Below are 26,998 nucleotides of genomic sequence, written 5' to 3'. Positions count from 1 at the left end.
CAGCGTGTCGGAAATATGTCTGTGCTGGAGGATTCGGGCTGATGCACCCATATTTGAGGCAACTAATCGCGCGTTTTGGTGTCTTCACCAGGCATTACACGATTTTTTTAGGTACTCTGTAAAGAATACTTAAGCATTAAAAAACACCGGCTGACGTTAACGCTGCAACATTTTTTAACTATCGGTGCCAGCCTTTATTCTACGCAGGTGGTAAAACGGGAAGGGGAGGAGGGATGGTGGATGGTTTGTAGCTTAGCTTGGGCTGTTGAGTTGGTGAATAACTTTGGCTCTTGATAAAATGACCACCACAAATGTGGGATTTCCACTTCGGCTTTCAGGCTCCCATGCTGTCACAGTGTCGCTCACCAAAACCGAAGGCACAAAGCTAACGGTTACAGAAAGTGTAAACTACTGCAACATTTCTACGTCTACACGGTAATCCATCTCGTATGCAGGTCACTTTCTATTTAAAGCACACGTATCGAGGTATCCCAGCGCTTACGCTAGCGTGGAAACCGTAGTCATTGAAACCAGTGAAGATAATTTAAAGTGGTAGAAATGAATAATAATATTGCTAATACTTTTATTCCTACTCAGATCGCGCGGAGCCAGGCGCAGAGCGCTGCAAAAAGCGCTCGTGTCAATGTAGCCGATTCCCAACCTTACAAGCATCCAATAAGTTTGCGTAGCCGTTAGTGAATTTAAGAAGAAAATAATACTACTAATAGTAGTTTTATTCATACACACAACTGGTGTAGCCAAGCGCAGATCGCTGCAAAAAGCGCTCATGCCATTGCAGCCGATACCCAACTTTAGAAGCGTCCGACAAGTTTACGTAGTCATTACTGCATCTAAGAACCCAACACATCTTTCTAGACTTTGTTTCACCGCACATATACGCTCACAACACCACCAAAACATTCAAAGCACCGAAGCAAACACGACAAAAAACCACGGGAGGCTGTGTATTCCAATGCACCGGCTCATTCCACTGACGAGGGGAGCGCCGAGTGGTGGCGCCACCCGTCCAGCTGCCCGTCCCTATAAGCAATTGCCTTTGGTATCGCAAATGCAAAAAAAAAACCCTGCTTGCATTGTTGACACGTTGTCCCGTGCATCCATTCATAGATGCCAAGCAACGCAGCTGTGCTCTCTGAAAACACGAACATAAAGGAAGCTAAAGCCACGTGCAGCTTTTGTAAGACTGCGCTTGCGGCTTGTAAGACCCTGCAGCAGTAGCTGATGTGGAAAAAAAAAAAGAGAAAGTAAAAATTGTTCTGTTTATAAGTGCCTCGCATTTGAGTGATGATAAACAAAGAATTACTTGAGAGCTGCACTGCGATGTGGCTAGATTGGTGTATGTTTTGTTTATAGTGCGGTACCTCTTATAGTGCAGATTTTCCCGGCTCCCACGACGTACGTTATAAGCGGTCTACACCGTGTAAGAAGGTAGTATTCGCACTTTCCAGCGAATATAGGTGGCTCGACGGGGTATCCAAAATGGAGGACGGGACGATGATCGGGACGTCGCGTAAGCGCGCGCGTCTGGAGGGAAAAGCTGATCCGGGCCAATTAGTGTCTCTTCAGACCATCTTTTCCCTTGCCGATGAGACACGAAGGTGCTTTGTGGAAGGCGAAGGAGCTTATAACGCTAGTCACACAGTGTTTTGCGGCATCAGGGAGGCCACCGATGACATGCTGAACATCGATGGATTGTGCCTGCAACCGAATGGCGTGACCAGCCAACCGCACTGCGTGAACGTTTGTTGGCACTGCAGGTTCTATAAAAGGTGCTACACTTCCATTCATGCTCGTAAGATTGTTCAAGCACACTTTACGAATATTTATTAGGCGCCAACCAGAGCTCGGTAGACGCAACCAGAGTCCTTCAATGCTTTACTGGTCACGAAACTGCTCCGTAACTCAATGGGAGAGCTTCATATGGTGCATTTGGCCGCCGCGCGGTGGCGCCACCCTCTCACTGAGGTCACTCCTCGGGCGGCGTTGCGCTGGCTCGAATGGCGGAGCAGCGGCGAGTTGTGTTTGTTTTGTGCAGGAAAAAAATGTAACGTGCATATCGCGCTCTTGTGATGCGACTTAAGTAGTGCAACGACGATGCCGAACATGTGTTGCGTCCCGGGATGTCGTTCCTTGTACAACGATACCACAGAAAATGTTTCCTTGTTCTGTTGACCGAGCGACGGGCAGCTGTGTGAGAAATGGAGGGGTGCCATTCCAAGGCAAGCAAAGGGAGATTTCAGCTTCGATTATAAGTGTGCGACAGTGTGTGGAAATGCACTGTGTGTGGGAATGGAAAAAGCAATGTACCCTTTTGAGAGCATCGTGGGCCTAGAATTGTACAAGGCTAACTTAAAGCCGGATTTTTGTCATATCAGTCAGGTTGTAGCGGTGCTTCATTACCTGTTTGCAAACCTGTATTACCTTGCACTCAGGCTCACGTGTAAAAAAGCTTTGTGACATCCTTGTGCTTTTACTTTTCATATTTCCGCGAATTATCCCTTAGGGTTCGTTTTGTTTGTTTTGTAACCGCACGTGGCCGATTCCGGTTCCTTATCTGGCGTTTCAACCGGAGCGCCCGTTTGCTCTTTTTGTCGTACGTCCCATCAGGCAATATTGTTTGATATAGAAAGGGTGCCACCTTGTTGCTAACTTGATTTTTTGTTTCTTCGACAATGCTCTCGATCCTATTTTCATGGATCTAAAATTAATAACGTTCCAAGAGTAATGCATGCATAGCAAACTCCGCGCAACTCACTTTATCAACGTTCATCTGTTCACGTCACACTGCGGACTGCTTCTTCGACGTTTGTGTTTCATTCTAGTCTTTTTTAGTGCAGGAGATCGTTAGCTTGCTGCGTTCAGAAAAGCTTTGCGTCGTTCTTGGCTACGTGGCAATATTTTGTTTCCTGCGTGTGCTGCACATCGCAGCGCGAAAAAATAAATTTTTGCACGCTGGATCACGCTCTTTTGTCTCCCTTCGTAACATTGAAATTTTTTGTTGCTTGTGATAAAATCAGTTTCATTGTTCTTTTTTCGCTTCCTGTTTTTGCAAGGATTGCAAAGCGTGGAAGCAGAAAGACACATGGTGTAACATATATCTCTTCATATTTTGATCTTTCGCGTTTCTGCAGCGTTTTTAGATGTTCTCAAGTATATACCCACTAATCAAAATGACAATACTATTGGGCTATCTCTTCTACCGTCCTGTACATTCCGGAGCAATCAATGGATTCATTAAGCGTAGTCTGAAGGACGCGTACTTGGTTTCTTTCAGTTTTTTTATTGTATTATCGATAGGCCCGCAGCAGTCCGTGACTACACAGCTACCGTATGTGTGGTATTTACAACTTTGCTTTAAGAAAAGAAGCCATATAGATTTAAAAATCCGCAAACACGACGGCGCAGCGCTTGTGCCAGAGCACACAGAAGCCGTTGCCGTTCGCGGCCGAAGTCTACAATAACTTACTTCGAAAAATAAAACCCCAATGAAGGCAGGTGATAAACACAATAACTGGACTATTCATAGCTAACTACTACGAAAAAAAAACACTTAATCAGCGCGCAGACACCAAAAGCAGCGAGCGTTTGCACGCAAGAGCTGGCCAATACGCCGCACACGCGGCGGCTGGATGACCTTCGTGCGGCGGTGGCGCTTGTAGTGGCGCGCGCGGTCCCTATATGAAGCGAGCACCGAAGTTTCGTGACCAGTAAAGCATTGAAGGACTCTGACGCAACCGAGCACAGCGTTTTGTTATTGCCACTCGCGCAATTGTGTTGGGTTAAGTGCGAATAATGTGAGTAAATTATAATTTTGTTGGCTGTTTTTAGAAGGAAAGATCCAACGGTGTTTATACAGGTTACAGGTAATAATAAAAATACCAAAACTAAATATCAAATGCTGACGGCTCTACGGCAGGGCCTGTTATATCGTGCTGTGCTTTCAGCACGCTATCGGAAACGATGATGCCGCAGTAACAGGTTTATTTATTTGTTACGAATACCTGCATCGCCCACTCCTGTGGTGAGAAAAAAAAAAAAAAACCAGCAAGTTCAAAACAGCTATAAAGAGAACGAAGCACAAACAACCCAACAAAGCACAAAATGCAACTGGAATGCAGCATTTTTTAAAAGAAACCAGCACGTGAATAAAAGAACAATGAAGTTCACCTGTTGGTTCTTTGCTTCACTTTCTCCTTGTGCGTGCGCATAGGGATGTTATGTGGCGGCACGGCGCCTTTCTTCAACCTCAGTTTCAGTGGCTGCAGACCATCTAATAATAAACGACACACTCAACCTGCACGAAAAACACACCACCAATAACGAGAGAGCGAACTAAACTTGCGGATATTGCACCAGAAGAAGTCGGCTTTCGTGAAGTATGAGCGCTGGCTTTTCCCGGCACTGAGCGATTGCTATACTGCGGTACACAGCACATTCGATTGCTTTTTGGTTTTTCGTTCTCAATCCCCACGTTTCTGAACGCTCCGGCTGCCTTGGCCTGGGACGCTGGTCATCTACAAACAACTTCGGAAAAAAAGGCGCGAGGCGGTGCCACCGTTGCTGGAAAGTGCGAATAAGGTGTGATGAGATGGTAGGGTGATGGAACAAAAAAAAAACTTGGTGGAAATGTTGCCTTAAAGAAGTATGTCCGCACCATTCTTTCCTTAATACAAAGTAGCTTTTTGACCAGTTGCACTAAAGCCCTTTAGTGCTTTAGGTTTCTTGTATGCCATGGATATAATAAGGAAGCTCGAAAAAGGGGGCAGAATTAAAGTGAAGCAACGACCGCAGTCATTCTGCAAACACTTGAAAGGTCAACTGCAGTGAAGTACCCCCAAGGCAACACGGATGAGATTAGTCGCTCTGTGAAATGCCGGGTACCAACTATTATTGAATTAAATGTTCACCTGCTTCACTTCACTTCTGTGGTGTTGCCATCTGTAGTAACATGCACGTGGTAGTAAAGCATTCTGCAGTGCATGAGCTACACCTGACTTGTGCATAGCGCCTTGTTACTTCACTTGAACGGAAATAATTCGCAGAGAAAGTGTTTTGGAGCCTACAGAAATTTTTCAAGTGTATTTGCAGCATTGCTGGCGTGCCCTTTTTTTCACAGATGTGTCATGATAAAGATTCCGCTGCCATGCAGGTGTGTGTGAGGCTGTGACATTGCTGTGCCTGTCGAACAGCCGCGATGCATCTGACCTTGTACGATCGGCCATTGAGGACGTCGTGGATGCAGTGAGTACGGTCCGCTTCTGCCATCAACCATACTGCAATGTTGCACTCGAAACTGCGCAATTTTTTTCAGTTCAACGAGTAAATTTTTCAGACGTGCTTTCTTTTTCACGAATTAAGTTAATTAAATTAATTTTCGCAAATTAAAGCCGTGGCTCATTTAAATTACTCTCTAAGCCGCTTGGCAGAGAAGAGCTCTAGTCTCAAGCTGAACAGCAAGCAAACAGGCTTGGGATAGCAGAAGCAACTGGTGCATTGGAGTTTAGTCTGACTTGTCAGACGTAGCTAGAGGTGTGAGAAAGTTCGAAATTTTGAATAGTTTGCGAATAGTGTTTGCTAGTAGATTTATTTTCCACGTGGTTTTACTGTTCGGATCATTCAAAGTTTTCAAATGCTCAAAATTTACAAATAATAGGTAGTAAAAGTTGGCTTTGCCCCATGACGTGTGGCCTTACAAGCTTCGCTGTATGGCACGCCTTTTGGATTGGCTTTTTTGCACGACACCCAAGTCGCACAAAGAAGTCCAGCATGTGCAAACCTTGAGTGAAAAAGGTGCATGGTAGTGGAAGTGGAATACTGCTTGTATAAAAGTTATAAGCTCAATAGGAGTTGCCTGCCAGTGCAGTGGTATGATTGAGAAATCACTATTCAGTGTTTGTTAGCTATGCCCACGGTAAAGCTGCTATAAGTGGCTGCAGTTACCAGTACGTCTAGCAAGCGGTGGTGACAGGAGGGACCGTTCAAGTATACCATTTCTGTATTCACAGCATGTTGCGGATTTAAAAATCTGTATTTCTTTGTGGCAATGTATTTCGAGTATTGGTTCTACTGAGGAGTGATCTTGGCCCGCTCTTTTAGTTTTAATCTATTCTACCCTCTTTTATCGAGCAACAGTAGATAAACACTCGGCTGTGTTAGCTTCCTACAGCCTAAGTTCTCTTTTCTTTTCTTCGCAGCTGTGTTGTAGAGGCTCTATACACACTAGAGCAAAGATATGTGTATTTGGAAACATTCAATTCCATTCGCAATCACTTTCACTATAACTATCCGTATTTGATTTGCAGTAAAAACCTCGTAACAAGAGAGACTGTTACAAGAGACCCTTGGTTATAAGAGGCATTTGAATGAAAACGGTGTGGTTGGCTTTCCTATGTTCACCATGTTAGCAACTTCGCATACATGAGGTTTTGCTTACAAGAGACATGTTTCCCGGCTCGCTTGAGTGTCTCTTGTAACAACGTTTACTCGCACACCTCAGGTCATAGCTTCTTTAGTAATCATAATCAAATGAACCAATTTCACAGTAATTGGCCTCGCGTTCAGATCAGGAAAGAGAGCAGCCTGCATACGTTGCAGTATTTTTACAGCAGAAGCTCACGGAATGTTAATTATGGTAGAACACATCATGGAAACGAACATACAACAATCTATTATCTTTACAGATTCTCTTAGTGTCGTGATGGCATTACACTTAGGAAAACCAAGTTTAAACTAACTCATTAGGAAAATCATGTTGGCTAATGCTTCAAATATGACGATAATAGTGTGCTGGGTGCCGGGACACAGCAGCATTTGTGGAAACGAATTGGCCGACAAGTATGCCGCAGCGGCCGCTGTTTGCACTGGTGTAGATGAACCTCTGGGGCCATATTTAGACATGAAACCTGCTATACAACATATACTCCGGGAACGATGGCAGCAGGAATGGAACAGAGAATCACATAACAAACTACACACAATAAAACCATACATAGGTGGGTACATCACTGAGAAACAAGATAAGTTCATAGAAGGTATCCATTTCCAGATTGCGAATAGGCCACATTCACGCCGCATACGCATATCTTTTGAATAGCACACTCCTACCAGTTTGTGATAAGTGGGGGCTCTCCGTGCTCCACGTGTTAATTGAGTGCACATCCTGCGATGCCGCAAGAAAACGACACTTCCCTAAAATCCGCACTTACAGCATTCCACTCCACCCTTCACTTTTCTTAGGAGATGAACCAATCCTCACTTACAAATGTGTTTTAACTTACCTTGCAGATATCAATTTCTTAAAATTCATATTGTAAAGGGTAGGACTTCAGGCCATCTCATTCTCGAGGGAGGTCCTGATGATTCTGTTGTGCATCGTGCTCTGAGCCTTCAGGTGCTCTCACGTCTCAACCGTAATCATCTTTATCTGCCATTATGAGCATCTTCACGTTTTTGTCTACAGGCCCTCCAAACCCATATACACAGCTTTTTTAGGCAGTACAGTGGAACCCCGCTGATACGTCCTCAGTCTTGCAACGACCCGCTTCTTAGAATGGATCACCATGGTACCAGAACTTCCCATAAAAACAATGCATTAAATACCCTGATTATATAACGCTCGGGTGCACACGGTCCACTTTATACCGCTTCGCCGCCTTGTCTTGACCTTTCGTTACTCTTAACCCCCGTTTGACGCTGCTTGATGGGCAATGGTCCGCAAGCGGGCCAGACTACTTGCTGAACAGACGTAAGCAAGCAGGCGGGTACTGGCGGGTGGGTAGCAAATCTTCGACAGCCTCACACGGCAGCAGAACGTCATCGCGCCAACTGCGAGAAGTCTAAGTTCAGGTGGCCGGTAGACTGCAAATTTGAAGCTCCCATTGAGTCGATGAACGCAAAAACGCATACGACGCAACTTCGCGGCAATGACCAAACGCCTGCTCTTCTCGTCTTCTCAATACGGGTTTCTTCCTTTCACAACGCTCTCTCTCCCTTTATCTTTGCTCTCTGCTTATCAGTGTCTTTCAAAGCCGCATTATCGCTCTCCGCTTCTTTCTTTGCCTCCGTTTTTCCATCGCCGCCTTGTACTGTTGTTCATTTCGCAGTTCCACACTTTCGCCTTCTCCCCTCTCAATTTGCTCAACCAAATTGGCCTTATCTCGCGTGCGTGATGCGCAGTGCTGGAGGGCTGTAAATAGCGCCGGACGGCAGGGGGTCACCCAGTACATGGCTGGCAGGCTAGCGCAGACGCCCTGGAGGGGAGGGGGGCGCAAAATAGGCGTTTTGTTTTTAGAAACTTGTGATTTAAGTCAGGGGTTCGCAAATTATGCGAGAACACACTAAATACAGAAGTTTAAATAACTTTTTAGCCCACCTGTCTTGTGAGAACTTCTACTAGGATGGCATTGACACGTGCCCCGATCATACGACACCCCAGTCAAGCGACGCAAATTTTCGTGCGGTCCCCTGAAAGTCGTGTTATCGGGGGTTTCATTGTACCATACTCATCTTACACATATTTTAAGCCTGAACCTGACATTGAAGGACTGCCTAATAGAGTCTTGGCACTCTCTTGTCATAAATACCTATGCGCCAATAAGCACAAACGCACTGCATGTTATCATGAAAAAAAGAAACCCCCTGGCAGTGCACAGCAATATCGACACATGGAGTTGCAGGTTCTGTGGTGACTTCCCCGGAACTGCAAGCCAAAAGGCCATTTATTGATCAGCTTAAAGCTTAGTTAAACCTCATAGATAAATCTTGTTATAATGAGGCAGCCAAGCAAAATAACGAATATTATGAATAGATTGAAAGTCCCCACTGAAACGTATGTATGCAGTGCGTCATTTTAACAAAGGCAAATATGCCCACTATGGGCAATAAACAAGCAGTCTTTGTTTTGCAGCAAAAGTTATGAGGCAATTTTATGACAGTGTGCAATGCTGGTTTGAGATGATGTACAATGTGGTGATTGTATTCAGCAGTTCGAAACTTTTTTCATGCAGACTGAAGGTGCTCAGTACAAATTGGCAGTTGTCTTCTAGTGGGTGTAAGTGAGCTACTTGTAAGGTGCAAACACCGCACGCAGCCTGTGTGAACGGCTTTGCGATGCTGAGCGAGTGCTTTCTGTGCCGATCAAAATTTTGAAGGCTCTCGCGGATAGCAAGATAGTAAAGGCTTCTCTCAAGCCTCTTCTTAGTGGCACTGCTTTGCATTCACCAAGGAGAAAAAGCAGCTAATGTATGGCATCGTTCACTGTGCCCCCTCTGCAGCTAAAGGAATTGTTGTTTCTTGATAGTCTCTCTAGCTGTAAAATGTGGTTTATTGTGGATGTTCTTGGCCTGACTCTGTGCAAGTGCATGCATAGTACATGGAGATTTGACACCGACAAAGAGCTCTTCCGGCACAGCGATAACATTCATAAATGTCCTGCTCCATAAATAAAATTCCCCCACTTCTCTTTTCTCTGGTCACGAAAGATCAGCTTCCCTCCATAGTTGAGGTTGTGTTAGGTTCAAGTAAGCACAACCAGGTGTTGAGGACCCCGTTTTAGCCGTCCTTCACGTGCAGCTGTCATGAGTTGGTGCAGGGACTTTGTTAGGGCCCGTTTCACAGGTGCCACTTGAACCCACCTGCTTTCTGGGTCGAGCTTTGTGCGTTGAAAACCATGCAGTGTACGCTAACTTGATGGAACTGGAGGAAAGGTGCAAGGAGGGGGAAGGATGTAATGCTCTCAAATTTTCCCCCGTCGTCTATTTCCCCCCTCCCCTCAAATCCTCTATCTCCCCTCAAATTTTCCCCCGTCCTCTACCAAAGTTCTCTTGAGTAGCTTTGATGCCAACGCACAGGCGCTGTGTGAGGAACGTTGCTGCTAGTATCTCTCTTGGCCGACGCAGGTGTGCTCCTCCACTGGTGCCTCGGAACAGAGCGAGGCCGAGCTGTCTCTGCTGGCTGCCCTGGCCAGGGTGGACCGGGTGGCGGTGGCCAGTGCACTCGCAGCCAGAACTGGTACGGTGGGCCCTAGTCGTAGTGCATTGCATTATTAAGTGCAGAGCACTTTAGGGGCTCGCCTTGTCATCGTAGCTCACTCGCTAGACCTAAGTAGACCTCCACACGGCGTTCCATCGTAACGACTGTTGTTGCGGAGTCCCACAGAGGCTTCGAAAGCCAAGCGGTTTATGTAGTCATATGCGTTTGAAATTCGTGAACCTCTGGTGCTTGACATACCTCTCCCCGTTGTTTAGTGCAAAGAAAACTTCTGGTACATTTGAGGCAACATATGCGTAATTAACCGGCAGTTCCTGTGTTCATTTAGTCAGGAACGCTTGTTGGGTTGGTTTTTGCGATAGTAAGCAAAAAAAGTGTGGCGGTGCAACGCCGGCACGTGCGGGACGAAAAGCAAGCGCAAGAAGAACAGAACTCCCGCTGGCGCAGTTTCAGGCAGGGGGCGCGCGAGCACTGCGAAGGCGGGAAATTTGAATTGAATTCGGTGGTAGCAGTGAGCGGATAACGACGCCACAGCCCATCATGGCGAATCACTGCTCTGCACTTCCGACAGCTTTCACATTGAGTGGAATGGCTTTAATTTTTATTGTTATTACTTGTCAGGAGCGATGTTGCACTGTTTCATCCTTCGGAACAGTCACTGATGCTTGGCACATGCCGTTGCTGCAGGTGGAATTCGGGGCTGGCTACTTGGTTTTAGTTAGAGCACATTGTTGTGGCCCCTGAAAATTGGTTTTTCTGTCGTCTAGGCAAATTGTCTGAGACAAGAGAGGACTATAACTCATGTTACGATTGAAATAAATGGCAAGTTTGGTTAATTAACACTGCAGCGTTTGTGTCTGGTGGTCGTGGTTGCTTTTCTGCAGCCGTTCGAATTGTTCACTTCAAAGGTTATGAGAGGCAAATGCTTATTTGTTTCATGCTCACTTCAGTGGCAATCATCACAATTTTCACACTCTTGACCTTGTTGCCGGCAAACTATGCTATTTGTAGGAACTAGCTCACTGCAGGATTGTATAGAACCTATGTGATGTGGCATTACTTCAGACTTCCTCGGACGAGTAGCCGGACTGTCATTTCTTTTTGTTTGTGCTAGCACTGTCTTTTCTCAAACGATGTGATTAAAGCCTATGGAAGTTTTCGCACATTTTCGGTCTAGTAAAAGGGTTCAATGAGGTCCTTGAAAACCTCTGAATTTGAAAAGAAATTTTGCAGACACTCGGAAATTCTTGAAATTCTTTTTTATTAAGCATAAAACGAACATGATGCTACATGAGGGCTGAGTGAGTGTTTATGGCTTAGTTAATCTTGTTTGGCAAATAAATATTTGCATTTTGTAACACACGGCAAGTGCTAGTCGGTGTGACTCTAGCAAAGAAGTGTCAAAAATTGCAAAAAAAATAAGTGTTGCTGGAGCCCTTGTTTTGACAACGGAAGTTATCTGCAGACAAGCCTCCTTGCTGAAATTTTAATGCCCCAGCAACATTCCCATTTTTCAACATCTTGAGCCTCTATCGTTTTTGAACATTATTAAGTCTTACTTGGGTTTCCAATAAACAATGTGATCTTTGAAAATCCACATGCACACCTGCTGCTGTGGCTCAGGGGCTAAGGTGTTGTGCTGCTGAGCCAAAGGGCGCGGGTTCAATTCCTGGCAGCGGCGGCCGCTTTTCTGATGAAGGCGAAAAGCGGAAACGCCTGTGTTTTTGAGATTGTGGCGCACGCTAAAGACCCCAGGTTGTCAGAATTAATCCGGAGCCCTCCACTACGGTGCGCCTCATCGCCTGTGTAGTGCCGTCCGTCATCATCATAACCATCAGAGCCTTGAAAGCCCTTGAATACTCCTGAATTTTTCTCATGAACCCTGTGTGTCTTTGTAGCACATTACTCCACTAGCTGAATTTTGTTGAGCTCTACAAATTTTACGTTACCACGTCTCCACCTCCTTCTCACTCCTGCCCTGGTGCCACCCCCAGGGGACGTGTATGCTGCACTGGTGCGACTGCTGCCATCGCAGAGCACCCTGCTCCCACTGGTTCGTCTCCTGGGCCGCCTGTCTGAAGATGGCCGGGCATTGCAAAGGCGCCTGCTGCCAGCGGTGCTTCGCCAGTCTGCGGCCGCCCTCTGCTCACCCGTCGATGACCAGCGGACACACGCCGAACTGCTGCGTGAGAGAGAGAAAGCTTGGCCTCCTTTGTGTTTTTGCCATAATTTTAGACGAGTGTGGATGCTTTAAAGGGGCCATGCAGGCAAAATACAAGTTTGTTTTATTCGAAAGATTTGGTGTTTTATAGTGCCCCCTGTGCTTGTCCGGCAGCAGATGATGCCGTATTCACTGAGAAATTAATCACTTTAGGTTAAAGGTTTAGTTCTCCCACCAAATCGTGTTTTCATGACGTCTGAAATGAAGTCATACGGGCGCGTATTCAAAGAAACTTCCACTGCATCATTCGGCTCTGCAGCCTTGCTTGCCGTCAGTACCGTTGTCCGCCATTGCTTTGTTTTCTACTGTATTAGCACCTGGCTTGTTTATGTTATGGTAGAAAGTAATTGTTTTGTGATACATGAAATATGCTCGACAAACAGTCACGTAAGACAACATTGCCTACGGCAGACGGCCAGTGTCGTGCAAGACGACTCCAAAGCGGAGGTCTGCTGTGAAGCTAAAGCAAGCATAGTGCGCCTAATACCAACAGCAGTGAGTACGGGTACTGCTATGTTTACGTGTATTTTCGTAACTTTCATTGTTTACCGCACCATACTTACTGCTGTAGAATGAATATGCATTATATTTAAGCACAACTGGCTCGTTCGGCAAGCTTATAATAAGCCCTGCCTTATTTGCGTTTGCTTTTACCGGCCTCAGCCAATCGCATAGCTGGGCATGATGTGATAGGTTCCATTGCGAGAAATGAGCTAGTGGGTTTCATGGCTCATCCCTTTCTTCCTAATTATACAGCTTATTCGAGTGAAATTTGCGTTAAAAGTGGTGTCAGTATGGTTCTAACAAGGCAATCTTTCGAATGAGCCAAACTTGCGTTTTGTCTGCATGGCCCCTCTAAGACTTGTTTGTTAATGCAGTAGTGGCCAGCACAGTATTTGATTGGGCTTCAAGAAGCCACGAAGACAAAGTACAACTTCGTGCAGTTAGGAAGAACTGGCCTTTGGTAACTGACTCAGCTCCTACGCCAGCCACAAAAAGGTGCTTCTTTTTTTGAACCAGAGGGACACAAGAGTGATAGAAAAACTTTCGAGTTCCATGCTGCAGTGACGTAACACGGGCAGGAGTGACGTAATATAGGTCAGTACGGAAACATATTTACCAGTGTTCGAACTGTAAGTCCACATTCAAGTGATACGATCAAATGGAACTACAGGCTCTCCACTGCAATCGCCCAGTCATGTTTCCTGAGGCGCTTAGGTCGGCGGCTGCCTATCGCACAAAAAAAAGATTCTGCAACGTCATGGAGAAATCGTCGGAAAGTGCTTGAGGAGTCGCCCCTGCTTCCTTTGCTCTTTTTAAAACTGTCGAACCCAACTATATCGAACCCGTTTACATCAAATTAACCTTTATATCAAACTATTTCGGGTCACGGTATATTTGCAGTGAGAATATACAGTCACTTCCTCGATGTAACGAACTTCAGTGTAACACAACTCCCAATGTAACAAACCATGGAATTTTTTTAAACTTCAAGTGTATGCACACCATGTATGTTCGCCCTCTATGTAACGAAGTCCCGTTTGCTGAAATTTCGATGTTATGAACTTCCAGGCACAATTACGGTCAAAATTTTCTTTGTAGAAGCAGATTTTTAGAGGCACGAGTGCCAAAACGGGGTCTCGATAAAACGCGAATGGCGACACGGGCCGCCCAATGACGCAGATGCCGCGAGCCACCGAATCTGTGAGCGAACTCCTTTCTACAAGCTCCTTGCCTATGAGCTCCATATGGCGCCGCTGCTGCCGCATGCTGCCACTTTTTCCTTCGTTCGAGTTCGCTCATGCTTGTTGGGTTTCATCGTTCCAGCACGTGCAAGGCAAAGCATTTATGGGTTGCTGTGAGCCTTGCGTGCGCGTTTTTTTTATTTCATGCCTACACCCGCAATTGCGCGCCGGCAGCGGCTTCTGCCTCGGCTAGAAATGTTTCCAAAAGCAACTCGCGCCGCGCACAACCTGCGCCAATGGGGAGGCGCTCATCGTATGGCTGGAGCTTCAAAGCGCTCGGGGGTGCCGGCTGGCCGCGTCAGAGACAATTAGGCTTAGCACCGCGGAGGATATTTGATGGGCGCTTTTTTTAAGCGGCGCGTATGACTTTTTTACAGTGCAGTTTTGGCCCACATAACAGCTTTTTTCCCGTATGAACAACTTCGTTTGCGTTTCAGCAAGCGGTTAGAAGCGGTCGCTGAAGCTACCCTGTGGCTTGCACGGTGAGTTCTTGCGCGCATGAAATGCTCCACGCGGTTCACGCTGATGCCTGCGTAGATGATCAAGCATCGACAAAAACAGAAACGGTGCGCCAGCCATGTATGCGCGCCATGTTTTCGCTTGCAGGAACCGCTTCACACGGTTAACACTTCATTTTAACCGCGAATTTTAATGTAGCGAAGTTTCAATGTAATGAAACAAATTGCGAATTTTAATGACTTGGTTACATCGAGGTTTGACTGTGTAGCAAAAAGTACGCTTATATCGAACAGAAATAGCAGCGGCTGCCGATATATCTAACCCCAAAGGCCGTAGAAGTGCCCCCCCAGGTTGGCTTTCCCTCGGGGCTTAGGAGAAATTCCACGGGCACACCCCTAAAAGTAGTTTAGCCCCGGCTCCTCATGAGCAGCAGGCGGCTCCTTCTCCTCCTTCTCCTTGCTCCCCCTATCGTGACTGTGACTGCACCACTGTGGTTTCGACGGCTCGCCCTAGACATTCCCCTTCCAAAATATGATCCTCGTCTGCCCGCCATGCATTTTCTTTTTTGTTCGTTGGGTTTGCGGTGTTCGCGCTCTGTGGGCTTCTCCCCAAGGTAGCTATGGTGGCTAATGCTAGTGTCACTAAATAAAGGCTTATGTAGTGGCTCTAGCTAGCGCAAAGCGGCAGAATTTGCCTTTCGCCAACAAGCGCGGCGCGAGTTGCTTTTTGGCCGAGGCGAAAAAAACATGTGCACAAGGCTCATAAAGACCCACAAATTCTTTGTTGAGCACTTGCCAGAGCGGTGGAACCCAACAAGCATGAGCGAACTGGAACGAAGGGCAAAGCGGTGGCATACGGTGGCAGCGGCGCCATACACACTTGTAGATAAGGAGCTTCTAGGCAAGGAGCTCGCTCACGGACTCCTTGGCTCGCTGCACCCGTGGCATCGGGCGGCACAAGTCGCTGTTCGCGTTTTATCGAGGCCCCGTTTCGGCACTTGCGTCTCCCAAAATCTACTTCTACAGACAAAATTTCGGGCCTAGTTGTTTATGAAACCTCGTTACATTGAAATTTCAGCAATTGGTCTTCATTACACAGAGGGTGAAAATACATGGTGTGCATACACTTGAAGTCAAAAAGAAATTACGTGGTTCATTACATTGGGGATGTTATTACATCGAACTTGTTTTATCGAGGTTAGACTGTACTGTATGAAACCCTGTGTCTGAAAGGGACAAAGGAATAGAACGTTCCCCTTCCCTTCCCGTGCGTGTGCAGAGTGCCTGTGCCAGCTGCTGGCCAGCTGCCTGGGCAGCCTGGGTGGGGGTGAGGAGCAGGCCTGCTGCCAGCCGGCCTCGGAGCTGGTGTGTGCCCTGAAGCCGCTGCTGCTGCAGGCCCGACTGGGGCCCCTCAGGGCGGTGGCCGTCCGCTGCCTGGCCGCACTGGTGCGCACCTGGGCCGCCCCGCTCTGCGCCCGCCTGCACATGCCTGGTGGGTAAAGGGGGGAGAGGGGAAGTCTGATGCACGCTGATGATGTCAGGTCTCAGTCTGCTATGTTACGGTGAAATATCATGTGTGCCTAGCTCCAGGGGAAGATTTGGTTCAGCGTTCATACACCAGGACACATTGTCGTTGTCGTTGTCATCAGCACCACTACCGAGTAACTGGTGCAGGACTTGCTCCTAGCTATTGTGAGGTACGTGGAGTGGGAACATGATTCTGTTTCTTGTGTGGGGATGCTGGTAGGCCACCTTGTCCACCGCGTTAGTGGGAATCAATGCAATGAGTGCTCCTCATGATGGATGGTGACGGATGGGCAGACCCTCTTGAGGCCTTGCACGATCATGGCCTGTCTTCTAGTACTCGTGTGAGGGAGTGAGAAGTGGTGCGGTGGATCTGGGAGTGAAGTTGTGATCTCTCCCTCACGTCGGTGGGCAGTGCGTTGAGGGAGTGTGTGCTTGTGTACACCTTCTGTCATTTATAGTGCACTGGTTCTTCATTGCAAAGTAATCACAGCACAAAGGCAAAAATATAGGCCCAAATACTCTTTTGTAAGGAATTTGATAACATTAATATAGGGACAGGTACAGGGAACTTATATATATATTGTGTGTACGTGTGTGTAGATGCACTGTTGTTGTTGTATAGCACATGTCTTCAAAACCTTCATCCACATTTCTGTGGTAGGAGTAGGTGTCGTTTGAAAGCCTCTATCCCGCTTCTGCTGTCCTATTGAACAGTGGTACAGGCTGATTTTAAGCGGATTAAAGGTATTTTGGCAAAGTGTTGGCTACACTGCCTGGAAGGAGGGGGCTCTTTGTCACGCTTCCCTGTCATTTCTGTAGTGCACGTTCACTGTTGTTGTCTTGCCTTTGCGAGTCGCTTTAGCTTGATGGGCCACTTTGGCTCCCTGCCATGTGTCCCTCGCAACTTGCTCTCTGCTTCCTGTGCAGATGTGCTCGTGGAGTGCCTCGTGTCTCCAGATGCCCTCTTTCTGGAGTGAGTACTTTGGCCATCTAATAGTGTTTGTTTTCTGAAAGGTGATAATCGGTGTTAGGAGAAAGAAAAGGGCTAAGCCCTTCCTTCTGCCCTGTGTGGTTTGCGGCTGGCACATATACTGTGAACAATGAGAACCTTTGAACTTGATGAGTGAAGACATTTAGATTTGTGTTTGCACAGGTTGCCATGGTTCATGATGGGAAGGAGAGTAAGGGGTGTAGAGAAGTGGGGAGGGTGAGTGGAAAGGGAGGAAAGCAAGGAGCCTAGAGGGTAAGCAGAGCAGAAAGGCTAGTTAGTCTTGTAAGAGGAGTGTACCGACTGTTTTTGGGGCAAGAATTGTTGTGGAGCCTTGTAAGACATGTTGTACAACCAGGGCTCACCGAATTTACCAAACTAAGGACTACCTTTGCCTGAGCACCTTTGCAAACGGTTCTACTTTCTGGGCACAGCTTAATTAAGTTTACTCTCGGCAGGAAAGTCAAGGCACTATTTGATAGACGACAGATGCTGGAGGGATTGTAGGCGACAGTCTGCACACATGCACAGCCGCTGCCAATGTGCCGAATGAGTAAGCAGACTGGTAGATCTGTCATGAGTCCAGCTCCAACTTAGTTGTCGCTAGTCTGGCTTCTGTGCACACAGACGAGCGGGTCGATCCTGTCATCGTTGCACTTAGTTTTCTGGCTTTTGTTGCCTCAAACGACAAATGTGCTGTAATTGCCAGGGCATATTCTCCTATTGTTTAATCTTCGGGGAACCCTTTATTCAGTACCGTATTTATTCGAATATAGGTCGACCTTTTTTTGCCGAAAATGTGCTTAAAAATTGAGGGTCGACCTATAATCGTGACCGAAGAACCTCGACCTATAGTCGTGATCAAAAATGGCGACCGCACCGAGCGATCCGTTTCTCCGTCGCTCCCGGCGCTCCTCAATTTGAGGCGGCAGCGCGGAGCATCTAGAACAAAGACAGGCAAGAAAATAAAGGAAAAAATAACAAAACAATCAGCGTAAGAAAACCACCCACAGTCACTGCCGGCTATCGCGCATTACTTGTGGCCGAACCGCACGAGCGAGCTTACGTACTGGCTAGAGAGCCAGATTGGCTTGGCTTGGTGACTTCGGAGCCGCGGTAGCGGCTAGCGCGAGGTGGGGGTAAAGGTGACTTTCGCCACCTAGCGTAGCCGCCTCGTGAACGGAACGGCGTTGCCTGCTTCGCTCGCTGTCTCTACTGTCTCCCGTTCTCCGTTTCATGCGCTTTCTTTGAGTTTGCTTCGTTGTGATTTCCGCACACAACGTTTTTCTCGTGCGCATTTCGCGATGTCACGTCGGACTTTAAGCGCTGGGTGATCCTGTTTGCTGAGAACTTGAACAACTGCGCCGCTCAGCGAGAGTTAGTCGTTAATGAAAAGCTGATCAGGGGATGGCGGAAACAGCGGGACGAACTTTTTGCTTGTAGGGGACTGCGTCGTGCGTTTCGTGGTGGGAGGCACGATGCTCTCGAGAAAGAACTCCGGCTGCACGTGGAAGAGGAGCGTGCGAAAGGACACCGAGTGTCCTGCGAAGATATTCAGACCAAAGCTCAACAGTTAGCGCTGCGAGGCGGGATTGGCCGTTCAGCCTTCAAAGCCAGTCGGGGGTGGGGGTGGGTAATGAACTGCAGCGCATGCGGCGCAAGTTCCGACGACGACGCAGTGTGTGGCTCCGACCAGTGAGGTGACTGCGTTGTAAATAAATAAGAGTTTTAAAAAGTTTCCTAAAGTTTTTGTCTTAAAAGTATGGGTCGACCTATAATCGAATATATTATTTTTTTTTTCGGCGACTTCAATTTTTAGGGGGTCGACCTATATTCGTGCTCGACCTATTTTCGAATAAATACGGTAATTCTGTTGTGTGGTGGGATGATCCACTTGACTGTGTTGGCATGCCATCTTCTTGCGAGTACTGAGGGCAACTTGTGACAGGACAGCATGGCATCATTTGCTCGCTTCTTGCCGTTCTAAAGCTGGTACGAAGTAACCGCGTATGGCCAAGGCTGACCCCGCATTCTCGCAGGACGGTGGTGGACTGCCTCTGCCTGTTCACCCAGTGCCCCGCTTTCTTTGAGAACCTCATCGCAGCCTATGGTGAGTGCTGCTGGTGGTGGCGGTGTTCTTTCTAAACACGAGCACCCATTGCCCATTCTCTCTAAACTAGCTTGGGATCGTTTGCCTGTTTTATAGAATATCGGCAAATTCACGTCATTTCTCGTTGGAGCACGTCCTACTGACTGTAATGCACTGCTGTGTAAAAGGTTTGTTTGTCAGAGCCAGGCAAAAAGAGCTGGAGGTGCAAAGCACTAGTCTTCCAGCTTGTGCATATTGTCCAGAGACGCAAGGAAGAGGGAGAGAGATTGAGAGGGAAGGGAGAAGTACAGTAAGCAGACATGCCAGCACACGAGCCCTGTATTTGGCTTCCATTTGGAATATCTTAAGTGCTGGCTTTGTTGTGCGGCGAATGCGGGCATTGCTAATACTTTTAGCATCTGAAAACAGCTCTCGTGCACAAGTGCACTGCTCGTGTCATTGCTGCCTGTCTCTTGCCACGCAGCTTTTCAGCCACTGCTGACCTGTGCAAGCCAACTGGCAGCTGCCAAGCGGATGGAGTCTGCCGCAGATTGCCTCAGACTACTCAGAGTTGTCCTTTCCAGGTGTGTGAGGGGAGAGGTTTGTCATGGGTCAGTGGTTTCTTTCTTGGGGGTTGAGACTGCCAGACATGCTTAAAAATGGTTGTTTTTTATGGGGAGGGGGGCATTTTGTAACATAGGGCTCCCACGCTATAAGGGGTGCTGGAGAGTATTGTCAACACAAGGTAAAAATACAGTCCCGAAATCATTTTTAAACTGCCTGCTAGCTTTAACATTTTTGCTGGCACTGTCTAGTAATATGCCAGTACATTCCCGGAGACGTTGCGGCACTGCTTGATTATTCTGGCACTTTCATTATCCCTGTCAGGTTCAAATTATCTATTGTTACTGTAGCTTACCTGGCTAACATTTCGAGTAGTTGGTCTCACCCTTAAGTGGACTGCGGATCTTTTCTGTACTGTTACTGTGTTGGTACGTGTCGTATTGCCAAACCAATTTTTTTAATGTCTTTAGTGTGTCTGGCTTTTTTGCATGACTGGGGTGCTGTGCAAAAAGCCGACTTTAAGGCACACTTTGTGCAAGTTCACCAAATGTCCAAATGTTCCTTTAGTAGCCACGAAGAGCGCCTTTTGTTTTTTACTCATTCGAGCTTCACTATCTCAACCAGGGCACTGAGATTCTCTTGTTAGGGCCTAATATGCCGTTGAAGAGCTGACTATAGGGCCCTAAACTGCAAAAGTACGGGACTGATAGGTTACATGAGTGATGGGCAGCCACAAATAAGCTGCAGAAAAATTCACTTTCGTGTAAAGACTGGTTCCCGCAACCAGCCAAACAGCCTTGTCTTGTTGCTTCTTGCCAGAGTGAACACATTTGATAGAATTAAGAATTTTAACTGCGAGTTGTGTCAATTGCTGCTAAAGCTACAGGACTTTATATGAATTGTACGGCAAGTAGTATCTAAAGAGAAAAAAGTGCATTATATTCGTGGACCAACTACAGCTCTTAGACGTTGCGAAACAGGCCGCTTCCCTCACGCTTTAGATTTGGCCAGCATGGTTTCAGTTTCGTTTCATAAAAGCATCGGTGCACAATTAGCGAAGTCAATAACCTGCCACGCTGGACGTCCGAGCTTCTGCAAGCAGTATTCCCGGCAGGAAGCAGCAATAGGAACAAGATGCACGGCAGGTGGTTAACCCTTTGAGGGTCGACTTTTTAAAAAAAAAAAACTTCCCCAGATGGTTAAATTACTTTATTGCAGATTTTGAATGTACAGAATGTGTATATTCGGTAGTAAATTGCAAAAAAAATCGGTAACAGTAAACGAGTGAGAATACCTCGTGAGTGTCAGTGATAAACAAACTTCCACCGCCCCTGACAGGGAGAGCCAATAGATAAAAATCAAGTTTTGCGGGCATCCAACGCAATCACGCGGCGAAACTGAAACCACAAAAAGGCGCTAACACAGACTGCGTGATGCACTGAAGCACGGCCGGACTAGAGGAGCAACTCCTCCTGTCCGGCCGTGGCTGAAGCTAGAGAGTTCTGTTTATCTCCGCAAAAAGGTAGCACAATCAAACGTGTCGCACCCTTGCGTGGCCGCGACTCGGTGGTAGCCTGCCTCGTCTCGCTTCGTCGGTGCCGGCGTTCGATGCGCGCGGTCACTCCTTGGACAGCGTGGGCTCCGCGCGTCCTCACTTCCTTCCTCTGTGGCTACCCCCTGGTAGCTGCTCTCGCTGGAGGTCCTTGATGCCGGCGTTCGATGCGCGCGGTCATCCCTTCGGCGGCGCGCTTCCTCGGTGGCTACCCCCTGGTAGCCGCTGCCGCTGGAGGTTCCAGGTTGGCTCGACCCGAACGTAGCCTTTCGGGGCCGTCGAGACGAACGTCGACGGAGCGTGGACGCTGGCCGCTGGTGCCCGACCGATGCCGCTGGGGCCACGAAGACACAGGTTCGTGGTGCACCTAGGATGACGGTGCCGATGTGAAGTCGGCCCGCTCCCGCCCAGGCTCGGATGGCGTGGTTGGTGGCCTGGCCGCGTCCCCCTGGCTCGTTCGTTGAAGCGCACGTGCTCCGGCCGCCTCCTGGTTTCTTTGGTTTCTTGCCTCTACTTCTCTTTGTGCGCCCCGCTTTTATATCCTCTGGGCTCTCCCGTGGCGCACTCCCATTGGCTTCTTGCTTCCTCCCTGTCCTTATATGGCCATCTCGCCACTTGTCCCCTGCGTGGCCTCCCTGATTTGGCCGAACAGTGTGGTGCCGCCTTTTCCCAGGATTCCTTGGTGTGTCGGCGCTGGCGCTTGCTGATTGGCGCTCTCCTGGCGCGCACTTCAAAATTCTCGTTCCTTTGTTCTTTTCTTCTATTTTTCGGGGGGTTTCATGCATCCCCTCTCGGGGGGTGCCCTGACACATGACACCGCCGACCGTGTGCTTTTCCGCTCGATACGAGCTGCTGTTGATAAACAATCCGTAAATGGTGCTCTACCCTTGTTATGTTTGGGTCGGGCGGAAAGCTAGTGCGTATTTCGCGCCAGGTTGTGCATCGCGTGAGAGGAGAGAATACGAGATGGACGTCATCGCCAGAAAAAGTGAAATAAAGGCACCCACGAGCGATGCCTGGCCGGTGCACTTGCACGATATTTGTAGCGGTGCTTGTCGTTGCTTCGCTGGTGTCCGGCGTGATGGGGTCGGGGTGTCCGGTGTATGCGGGCGCACCGGCAGCTGGAGCAGTGAAAAGCATTTCTTGTTCTGTCGGTGACAAATAATGTAGGTGAACACCAGCGTCCTCGGTCAAAAAAAATGTTCTCGGGGGTGTCGGCCATGGCTCGGTGACATAAAAGCTACTGTGCCAGGCTGAAAGCACCTAGCGCCAACCGTTTACGATCTAGACCGCACCGGTGCCTCGCTCCTAGTTTATGACGCGATGTCATGGAAAAATGAATGGGAAGCGGGAAAGAGAAATGCCAGCTTTCTTTGCAGATTTCTCTGGAAGTAATGATGATGATGATGAATAAATGTTTATTTGTCAAGCTGGTGTAGATGTTAAGGCACCCGCCCGGTGGGGGGCTTCCCTATTCCGGGATACCCTGAGCTCGGCTGGCAGTCCAGGCCCTCTTCACCAGTTCACGCTGGATCCCAAGGTCCGGGCTCGTAAGGCGGCTCACCCACTGCTTGTAGGAGGGGGAGGTTATTGGGGCAAGGCCTGGGGTCTTCTGGCACTCCCAAATGTGGTGGTACAGTGTACCGGGCATTGGGCAGAAATTGCAGGTAGACGGGTATTGGGTGGGGTAAATCGCATGGAGTAGGGTTCTGTGGGGAAGTAATGAATCCTTGCTCGTCGAACAAAAGCTGAAAGTGACACAAATGCATGATCTTTCAGTTAAGCAAAGTTTCATTCAGCCTTTAGTGTCCCTTTAACAAAACAAAGGTCTGGCCTTGCATGAAAACAGGCAGCAGGGCTTCCGGGCAAGCCGAGACCTGGTCCAGTCGGCTGTCCGTCACCTGTCCACTCAGCTGAACACCGGCCACTTGGACATCGTGCTGGTCGTACTGGGCATCTCTGCCGAGCTCTGCAGGTGGGCTTGGAGGCCTTCTCGGGTTTATCCGTGTATTGTTTGGCCACAGTTGAAGCAGCGCAAGTTCGGCAGCCAGTGTGACAAGTTATTATTATGTGAGCAATGGGGCATTTTGGCAAAGAACTTTCGCTGTGGATTCACATACAGAGTGAAACAGAAGAGCAGCAAATGACAGAGTGTATGCAGGGAGAGGTGACGTCATCCAAGCTAGCTGCAACGCTGGCTTAAAACGGAGAAAGAAAAAAATGGTGATAAAATTGTACATCGCGACTGAGACAACCATAAAAGAAATATGATGGGACAAGCACTAGCCTCGTCTTTCTTTTGTCATTGTCTCAGTTGTGCTCCAATTTTATCACCATTATACACTGACTTTACGAACAGTGTGTTCTACCAAAAAAAAAAGGAATGCATATTGGAATTAATCTGTGCTTGCTGTGTCAACTCGGAGGAAAACAAATCTGCCGATTTAAAAATGACAACCCTTAAAAAACTCCCTTCTTCAGCAGCTGCTTTGGACAGCCAGAATTGTTGTTACTACAAGGGTAAGTCGCAGTACAATGGCCAACTTCCAAAAGCCTCCCAAGCCACCGATGCCTTTTGCCAGCTTCCTTCCTCTTGTTGTGTGACTCAATCGTAAGTAGATGCAGTGACAGCGATGTTGCCCTTGTCTGTGTCCCTTCATCCCTCCATTAACTTGAACAGTGAAATTTTCACACATTGTTGAGGTGACCTGCTTGTTAAAGGGGCCATGAAGACAAAGTAGAACTTCGGTCCATTAAAAAGACTGCCTTGTCCTAATAACAGTGATGCCAGTTTTATCGCAGGCTTTAAAGGAGCCATGAAGAGAAAACACAAGTTTGGTTCATTCAAAAGTTTGTCTCGTTAGAATCATACTGACACCACTTTTAACGTAAACTTCGCTCAAATAAGCTACATAATTAGGAAAAACGGGAATGGTCATGCGACCCACCAGCTCATTTCCCGCAACAGAACCTATGATGTCACATGAGCTAAGCTCTGCGATTGGCGGAGGCTGGCAGAAGCAGACGCAAATTAGGTAGAGCTTACAAACTAGACGAACGAGCGATTTGCGCTTAAATTTAGGGCACATTCTTTACAAAGCAATAAGAATGATGGGACAAACAGTGCAAGTTACGAAAGCACATGTAAACATAGAAGTACTGATGCGTTCTGCTGTTCGTACTGCGCACAGCATGCTTGGTTTAGCTGCACAGCACTACGGGACTTGGGGTTGTCTCAGACAACACTGGCCGATTGACGGAAGCAACGGTGTCTTTAAGGGACCCCATTTGTCGAGCGAGCACTGTTTCAGGGAACGAATATTTTCTCCGGGAACAAAAACAAGCCAGGTTTAAATGCGGGAAAAAACAAACCAAACGCTTGCCACGGTATGGTGGCGCCATCTAGGTTACGGAACGTAAAGAAATGCGGGAACAAACCAACACCGTTGTACAGGGTGGAGGCAACTTTTGAACGGTCCCATGCCGCCGCAATTGGGCCAACGGGCTCAACGCGTTATTCTTTTTGTTTCCCATGAGACCTAGCAACGCGAAACAGACAATATGGTTCAAACTTCATCAGTAAACCGCGTTGCGGCGATAATTTTAGCGCGGTTTTGACACAATGACTTGCTTCGGCGGCGAGCGAGCAACCAAAAATGGCGGTGCCAGCGTATACGTGTCTCTACCCTGTACGGCGGATGCGTGAATGAAGGTATTCTAGGCTGCAGAGCGGTCGGTTCCTGTGATGGACGTCATTTGGGACCACGAAAACGCACGATTGAGCGGGAAAATCAAAATTTTAACCTAAATTGTTTAATTTCTCAGTGAATAAAGCACCGTTTGTATCCGGACAAGCGCTGGGGGCACTATAAAACACGAAATCTTTCGAATAAAACCAACTTGCATTTTCTCTTCATGGCTCCTTTAAAGGGACCCTGCAGCACTCTTTTGAGCAGTGCAAGTAAACCTGTGCGACGTTTAGATTACACTGCCAGAAATACCTGAGCCAAATATTACACGTGCGCATGAAGCGGTGAGCACGCAAATCGCTGTGAAAGACGCGGAAAAACTGACCGCACCCTCTTCAGTTCTCCTCATTATGCACTCCTGGCATGGCCTATACGACGTCATTCGGGCCATGGCTGTCCGATCGGCTGTCACTGGTCAACTTCGCGGCTAGTTTCTCTCATTTCCTGTGACGATACGCTGTCGTCGGCACTGTGTGCGAGGCACTGTTTTGACATTTCTTTTGTGTTTTTAGTGCGCGCGGAGTTCTAGTGATGAGCTCAATAGTTCCCTTTCAACCAGGCCACTCGACAACAAACGTTTATTGCTTCAAAGACGCCCTATCAGCGCGAGCCCGCGCTTGCGAGCTGGCAGCCATGCCTGCTTTTTTGTGGCACCTAACCGGAAATAGACCCCTCCACGTTTTGGAGAAAAGGGGAAAACTCCCCGGCCTGTCATATATCGAAGGCCGCCGGAGAAGACGCCGCGAGCCGCCCCCCCTCTCCAGGAGAGAGCGCACAGCTTTCGTCGCGTTGTCCACTGTTGAGTTGAGAGGGAACAATTATGCGCGATTTTTCATCGTGTGTAGTTTCGGTGATAGTGAACAGATTTTCATAATTCTTGCTGGAGGAGATGGCTGGGACGATAGACTTTACCTTAAAATATATTCCGAGTAGTCGACGGTAAGTGTTGCAGGGTCCCTTTAAGCAAATAATCGACATGAAAAAAAAAACAGATAAAGCTGTGCCGACTAATCAGTCACTTTCTGATGACTTCTTTATGATGTCACAGGACATTATTTGTGCAATGGGTGGCCACCGACCTAAGCAACCCCCAAGAAACATGAGCGGGCTATTCTAGTGGGCCCACTATACTCAGTGACAACTTAAGAACGGCACCGGAAGTTGCCGCTGTGCCTTATCACCGTAAATAGGGCGTTACCGTAAGTACAGCGCAAGTAGGGTGTTACTGGGAACATTTTGAACATGGCGTGAACCGTTCCAGTGATTTTTTGGACTTACTATGCTCATAAACGACTCCAGTGACGACAAACAAACTGCGTGAGACAAGGCAGACGATGTCACGCATTCATAGCAAACCCCTTTCAAAATGCGCGCGCGCCAACGTCACGGGTCCGGCGCTTTGGCGGAGTGATACACTACATGAAGTGGTGCCGTTCTTGAGTTGTAACCGAGTATAGTTCTGTTCGATTGTATCATGTCGACGCTAGCTTGCACATAACATACTGATAACCATGTATTTAGTGCTGCCCTCAATACACCATGCCTGTTCATATTACGTCACTGTCGGGCAAAATGAAAATTTTTAATATTTCTTGGATTTTTTTTTCTTTCAGTTAAAAAAACATCTTCTATGGTTGGAGAAGGGCTGATTGAGTTACCAAAGAGTAGATATTTTAAATTGGACAAAGTTGCGTTTTGTCTTCACGGCCCCATTAAACCTGCTCCATTTTATGCTTGACCGTGTCGACACACCTCTGGTGGGACCGTGTTGGGTCATTGCACTGTCTCTGATGCTGTAGTCATGTGCGTGCAGTGGGTCAGTGCTCCCTGTTCCGGTGCCCCTGTCCCTATTGGAGCCCCACATTGACCGCTGCCTCCAAGCCGTGGCCTCTGGCCTGGTGTCACCCGGAAGCGGCAGTGGTGGTGGCCGGGAGCTGGCCACCGTGTCCGCCCGCCCAGTGGTCCCAGCGCTGTTGGAGTCACAGGAGCAGGCCTCTCTGGACAGCAGGCTGCTCCGATCTGGGATTCGCCTCTTGCTTCGATGGGTCCAGTGAGTGTAACCTTCAAGCTGCGCGTGTTTTGAACAGTTCATGATTC

The 26,998-nt window shown here is 47.9% G+C and overlaps 1 protein-coding gene across 1 annotated transcript in view; it reads left to right on the top strand.

The window, feature by feature from the left end:
• The window catches only part of LOC144146138 (uncharacterized), a gene marked incomplete in the record, with an annotated part of 88,655 nt that overhangs the window by 14,834 nt on the left and 46,823 nt on the right, over positions 1-26,998 (top strand). Inside the window, 9 exon segments of the mRNA XM_077678094.1 lie at positions 5,171-5,262; positions 9,918-10,029; positions 12,003-12,194; positions 15,712-15,924; positions 16,887-16,932; positions 18,987-19,057; positions 19,521-19,620; positions 23,002-23,127; positions 26,715-26,951. Coding sequence (XP_077534220.1) covers positions 5,171-5,262; positions 9,918-10,029; positions 12,003-12,194; positions 15,712-15,924; positions 16,887-16,932; positions 18,987-19,057; positions 19,521-19,620; positions 23,002-23,127; positions 26,715-26,951 — 1,189 coding nt within the window.

Source organism: Haemaphysalis longicornis, unplaced genomic scaffold (genome assembly GCF_048455015.1).
Source record: "Haemaphysalis longicornis isolate Haplotype H1 unplaced genomic scaffold, Haemaphysalis longicornis Haplotype H1 scaffold_7, whole genome shotgun sequence".
Lineage (NCBI taxonomy): Eukaryota > Metazoa > Arthropoda > Arachnida > Ixodida > Ixodidae > Haemaphysalis > Haemaphysalis longicornis.
This window is presented reverse-complemented; position numbering and strand designations above follow the sequence as displayed.